General features: G+C 37.1%; 1 protein-coding gene across 1 annotated transcript; it reads left to right on the top strand.

The window, feature by feature from the left end:
* The first annotated feature begins 4756 nt into the window (after positions 1–4756).
* LOC134265412 (uncharacterized) lies at positions 4757–5482 on the top strand. Its single transcript, XM_062747620.1, has one exon. The coding sequence runs from the start codon at positions 4757–4759 to the stop codon at positions 5480–5482; it is 726 nt and encodes a 241-aa protein (XP_062603604.1).
* The last annotated feature ends 301 nt before the right edge of the window (positions 5483–5783 follow it).

Genomic DNA, 5783 nt, shown 5'->3' with positions numbered 1-5783 from the left:
AAGTGCTGAAATTCCCAGAAAAAATAAAGGAATCGTAAATTCCATGTAATATGCTCATCTGTACACATTGTGTCCTATAAATATCTGCAAAGTTTGACGAAATTGTGTGCAGCAGTTTAAGAGGAATTGTGCTGACAAATTGCTCATCTCTATATTCAAGATATGGCCAAAATCTAAATGTAAAAGTGCGGAAATTCCCGAAAAAACAAAGAATTCGGAATTTTCTGGTGATGTGCAAATCTACACACACATTGTATCCTATAAATATCTGCAAAGTTCGACAAAACTCAGTGCAGTGGTTTATGAGAAGTTGCGCTAACCAAAAAAGAAATGAAAATAAAGACTGACTGACGGGTCAAAAACATTATACCTCACGCAACTTATTGCAAGGGGTATAATAAATGAGTTTGATTCTGTGGTGCAATGATAATGAAAATAAAATTTAATGTGAATTAAATTTCTAGACATAAATAATTAATGATTATTAGAAAAAGCATATAGGAAGAGAGAGCAAACTCCCCATGAGAATTCCACATTCTACCTACAATTAGCTTTTTACAAATTCTCTTTTTTTTTTTGTCTGTTGTCCAGGTCCAGGTTCGACACGTACGTTTGAGAAGGTATTTGAGAAAGTTCCCAATCCTGTGATGTATATTTCACGTGTATTGTATCCCCCGCTTGAAACGTGGGAGGGTATATAGTAACCGTTATGTCCGCCGTTTGAATCATACGCGTTGGGGTACCAATCGTCATCTTGTACCACTTGTTTGAAACTTTCACAGAATCTTAGGTTTATTACATATTACCATTGTGCAAATCTTATTTTACTTTTGAGGGGTGTAGCAACGGGGGGGGGGGGGGGGGGACAAAAGTTTACCTAACTCACACTATAGGAAATGTTAATTGAAGGTGTGGTTTTGTTTTTGCTTGTCAACTTTTCAGGTAATGAAAAATAATTCTCTGCCTGGCCAACACTTTAAAGTGCGGTGCTACGTGCCTGCTTTTTGATTTGACACATATTTTGGGTTTAGCAAACAGCAAAATATGGACTTTGCCATTATAATCATATGGGAGGTGGGGTATTATTTAGTGAGCTCATTGCTCACAATACCTCTAGTTTCTATTTCAATTTGGGCGTGGGGTTTAATTTCTTGTCCAAATTAAAATTATCTTTCAATTTATGAAGTTTTGACATCCCGCCTGAGAAAAATTCTCGATCAGTTCTAAGGCTTAATAAATGGTACAGCACAAAGTGCGTAGGATCTTAAACCTATTATTGCCCTAACGGATAGGAGAGGGAAGGAGAGAGAGAGAGGAGAGAGAGAATTCAATATACAAAAGAGGTAATAAAAATTATCCGTATTTAACCAGTGTCAAGTATCCCTACCCTAGCTCTTAAAATTATCTCTCAAATACTTCTAAAGAAATTATGTTGATACAAAAAAATGGCTAGACTATCAAGCAGGAATACTGAAATCTTGAAAGACTCTCTGTAACAACATAATACAGTTACATTCCTCAAAATGCACATACTTTGTAGTCGGAGTGACCCATTTAAAAAAAATCTCAAAATTGAATTCGGCAGAAATGTCTGTCTTCCAAGAATATTTTAATAACGGTCATGTCAATTATTTTTGCATCCCCCCCCGCGCCTAAAAAAAAATCAAATGCCTAAATGTGAATCTGAACAGGGGATGGCCTTTCTCCGTGTGTGTGTGTGTGTGTGTAAAGAACGTATAGATGTACACATAAAAATTACATGGTTTAGATTGGAGATTAGTACTAAAACAATCAGTTATAATTGACAAATAAATTTTGCGATGCAAACCAAGTGCAGACTATATACATGACTTTGTATAGAATGTATATTAGAACTACATGTAGATAGACAATTCACAATTATAGCTTATGAACAGCAGTTATGATACTTTTGACCCCCCCCCCCCCCCTTTTTCAGCCGCACAAATACCAAATAACTTCTCTTTCCACTTTAAATATTTTCCCTGACCAAAATGTGATCAGCACGGACTAAGTGTATCGACTGTACGGAGTAATGACGGTGTGTTTACCATTGAGCTTTTGTGGAGTTTATTTCTTTTTTGTGATGCATATTTCAATAAATGGAATTCAGGGTGTATATCACTTGACTTGTGCACATTTTCGAACCGATGCAGTAACCTTATTTCCAGGTATGGGTAAGTTTACAGCGTTCGAGGCGTTTTCTATATGTATCAATCTTTAGGGACCTGCAAATCAAAGACGTAGGTTGTTTTGTTCCATTCAAATGATATAATTTCAAAATATGTTTGCAGATTTTACTGCTTTTATTTCAAGTTTATTCTGCATAAATTTGCGCACTGTAAAATACGTACTCATGCATCTAAATTTCTCTTCCAAACTTGCACTTTTTTTTCCTTTTGATTCAAATCAATAATTATTCAAAATTTGATTATTGTGTTGTTTGTTGTGGTTTTGAAATGTCTTGATCACCTAATGTGTTCTCATGTTCTTTACCATCGGAGATGTGCACAAGTCGATACCCAAGCCAAAAAATCATTCAAGTGTAACGACCGCATTGGGGTATATATCGTTACAATGAGACAATGTATCTGAAAGAAATATGGCGGAATACGGCTATAGTTGGTATGAAACAAGTCGTACATAGATGAAAATGTTACGTTTTTAAGAATTCATGTCAGCTTTAACTACGACCAGCTCGGGTCATTTCAACTTCACTTGCACATTGTTGTGTGGACATACACCGCATTTTATTAAAGCTTTTTTCTGTTTTTTGTTATCAATTAACGATAAAGAATACATGGAAGTGAAAGAATATAAAATACACCCTAAAAACATATGAAACTGAACGTCATGCTTTTTAACAAAAACGGTCACGGTTGAGTAATTACACATTCATATTACAAATTTTTTGTCCTTAACATGTAAACATTGAAAATTAAAGGCACATTTGTAAGCAGCAAGTAAATTGATATAACGACGCCATAGAAGCAAAAGGTCGTAGGTCTGTGCATCATTTGATTTCAAATAAGAAAGAAAAATGAAAAAACTGTTTCATTCGTGGAAAAAATAAAAGTGTTCTTTAAAACTTTTCAGTATTGTGCAGAATAGCTAAATATCTCTAAAAAGTGCTGAAAAAGTTTAAAAATGTGTTTTAAACCATTACTTTTATTAATTTTTTACACATATGACCTTTTGCCTTTGAAATATACAATTATTTTTACAGGAATTAAGATGGCAACTTCCACATACTACCTTTCTGCATATTAGTAATAAGAACACTACCATTAATTTGATTTAAGTGAATTATGTTTATATAGTTACGTGTTTTTATTATGATGTTTATCATGTTACTCAACTAAACAGAATGATAAAGATTGATATGTGTTTTCATGTATTTGCTACTAAATCAAAAAAAAAGTTCTTTAAAATTAATTTATCGAAACAACCTTCTTAGTACAGGAACCTATTTTATAAACTACTCAGTAAATAGTTTAAAACAATGAAAATAAAAAGAAATAATAATGTCAAAAACAATTTGAGTCATTGTACATAATCACTTCATTAGAAACATTACAAATATGTAGTTTTAGCTTTTAAATATTGTTACATAACTTGCGAAGCTGACCGTTGGCATGGTTAGTCTACAAATCGAAGCATCAACATTTAAACAGATAATGAGCACGAAATTTGCTAATCAAGTAGGTTTATATTTAAGCAATAACATTGTGTCAAATAGAATAAAAATAGATTTCTGTACGATTCACAATTTGGAGTGTATTTGAAATACTATTTTGCAAAACAAAACAAAAAGTAAACAAATTGTCTCTTTGTTCTCTCTACTGCCACTGTGTTCTCTTGTTCTCTCTACTGCCACTGTGTTCTCTTGTGTTCTCTCTACTGCCACTGTGTTCTCTTGTGTCCTCTCTACTGCCTCAGTTTCTCTCTACTGCACTGTGTTCTCTTGTGTTCTCTCTACTCCTCTGTTTCTCTCTACTGCCACTGTGTTCTCTTGTGTTCTCTCTACTGCCACTGTGTTCTCTTGTGTTCTCTCTACTGCCTCTGTTTCTCTCTACTGCCACTGTGTTCTCTTGTGTTCTCTCTACTGCCACTGTGTTCTCTTGTGTTCTCTCTTCTGCCTCTGTTTCTCTCTACTGCCACTGTGTTCTCTTGTGTTCTCTCTACTGCCTCTGTTTCTCTCTACTGCCACTGTGTTCTCTTGTGTCTCTCTCTGTCACTGTGTCTTCTTGTGTCCTCCCTACTGCCACTGTGTCCTCTTGTGTTCTCTCTCTACTGCCTCTGTGTTCTTGCGTTCTCTTTACTGCCTCTGTGTTCTCTCTACTACTTTTGTGTTATCTTGTGTTCTTACTAATGCCACTGTGTTCTCTCTACTGCCACTGTGTTCTCTTGTGTTCTCTCTACTGCCTCTGTTTCTCTCTACTGCCACTGTGTTCTTCTATGTCCTCTATACTGCCTCTGTGTTCTCTTGTGTTCTCTCTACTGCTTCTGTTTCTCTCTACTGCCACTGTGTTCTCTCTCTCTCTCTACTGCCTCTGTTTCTCTCTACTGCCACTGTGTTCTCTTGTGTTCTCTCTACTGTCACTGTGTCTTCTTGTGTCCTCCCTACTGCCACTGTGTCCTCTTGTGTTCTCTCTCTACTGCCTCTGTGTTATCTTGCGTTCTCTTTACTGCCTCTGTGTTCTCTCTACTACTTTTGTGTTATCTTGTGTTCTTACTAATGCCACTGTGTTCTCTCTACTGCCTCTGTGTTATCTTGCGTTCTCTTTACTGCCTCTGTGTTCTCTCTACTACCTTTGTGTTATCTTGTGTTCTTACTAATGCCACTGTGTTCTCTCTACTGCCACTGTGTTCTCTTGTGTTCTCTCTTTCTCTGCTACTGTCTCTATGTTCTCTCTTACTGCCACTGTGTTCTCTTGTGTTCTCTCTTTCTCGCTACTGCCTCTGTGTTCTCACTACTGCCTCTGTGTTCTCTCTACTGCCCTTGGTTCTCTCTACTGCCTCTGTGTTATCTTGTGTTCTCTCTTTCTCGCTACTGCCTCTGTGTTCTCACTACTGCCTCTGTGTTCTCTCTACTACATCTGTGTTCTCTCTACTACCTATGTGTTCTCTTTACTGCCTCTGTGTTCTCTCTACTACCTATGTGTTCTCTCTACTGCCTCTGTGTTCTCTCTACTACATCTGTGTTCTCTCTACTGCCATTGTGTTCTCTCTGTGTTCTCTCTACTGCCTCTGTGTTCTCTCTACTACCTATGTGTTCTCTCTACTGCCTCTGTGTTTTCTCTACTACCTATGTGTTCTCTCTACTGCCTCTGTGTTTTCTCTACTACCTATGTGTTCTCTCCACTACCTATGTGTTCTCTTTACTGCCTCTTTGTTCTCTTTACTGCCACTGTGTTCTCTTGTGTTCTCTCTACTGCCTCTGTTTCTCTCTACTGCCCTGTGATCTCTTGTGTTCCTCTACTGGCACTGTGTTTTCTTGTGTTCTCTCTACTGCCCTATGATCTCTCTACTGCACTGTGTTCTTTCCACTGTGGTCTCGTGTGTTCCTCTACTGCCACTGTGTTCTCTCTATTGCCTCTGTTTCTCTCTACTGCCTCTATATATTTTATGTTCTCTGTACTGCCTCTCTCTCTACTGTCTTTGTGTTCTCTCTACTGCCTCTGTGTTCTCTTGTGTTCTATCTGATACGTTGTTGTCTTGTGTATTCTCAAACGTTGATACACCGTTATCTTTTGTTTTTTCTT

Source organism: Saccostrea cucullata, unplaced genomic scaffold (assembly GCF_032062105.1).
Source record: "Saccostrea cucullata isolate Sc308-1 unplaced genomic scaffold, CSIRO_AGI_Scuc_v1 ctg10797, whole genome shotgun sequence".
NCBI lineage: Eukaryota > Metazoa > Mollusca > Bivalvia > Ostreida > Ostreidae > Saccostrea > Saccostrea cuccullata.
Note: the sequence above shows the minus strand (reverse complement) of the source record. Positions and strands in the feature narration are given on the sequence as shown.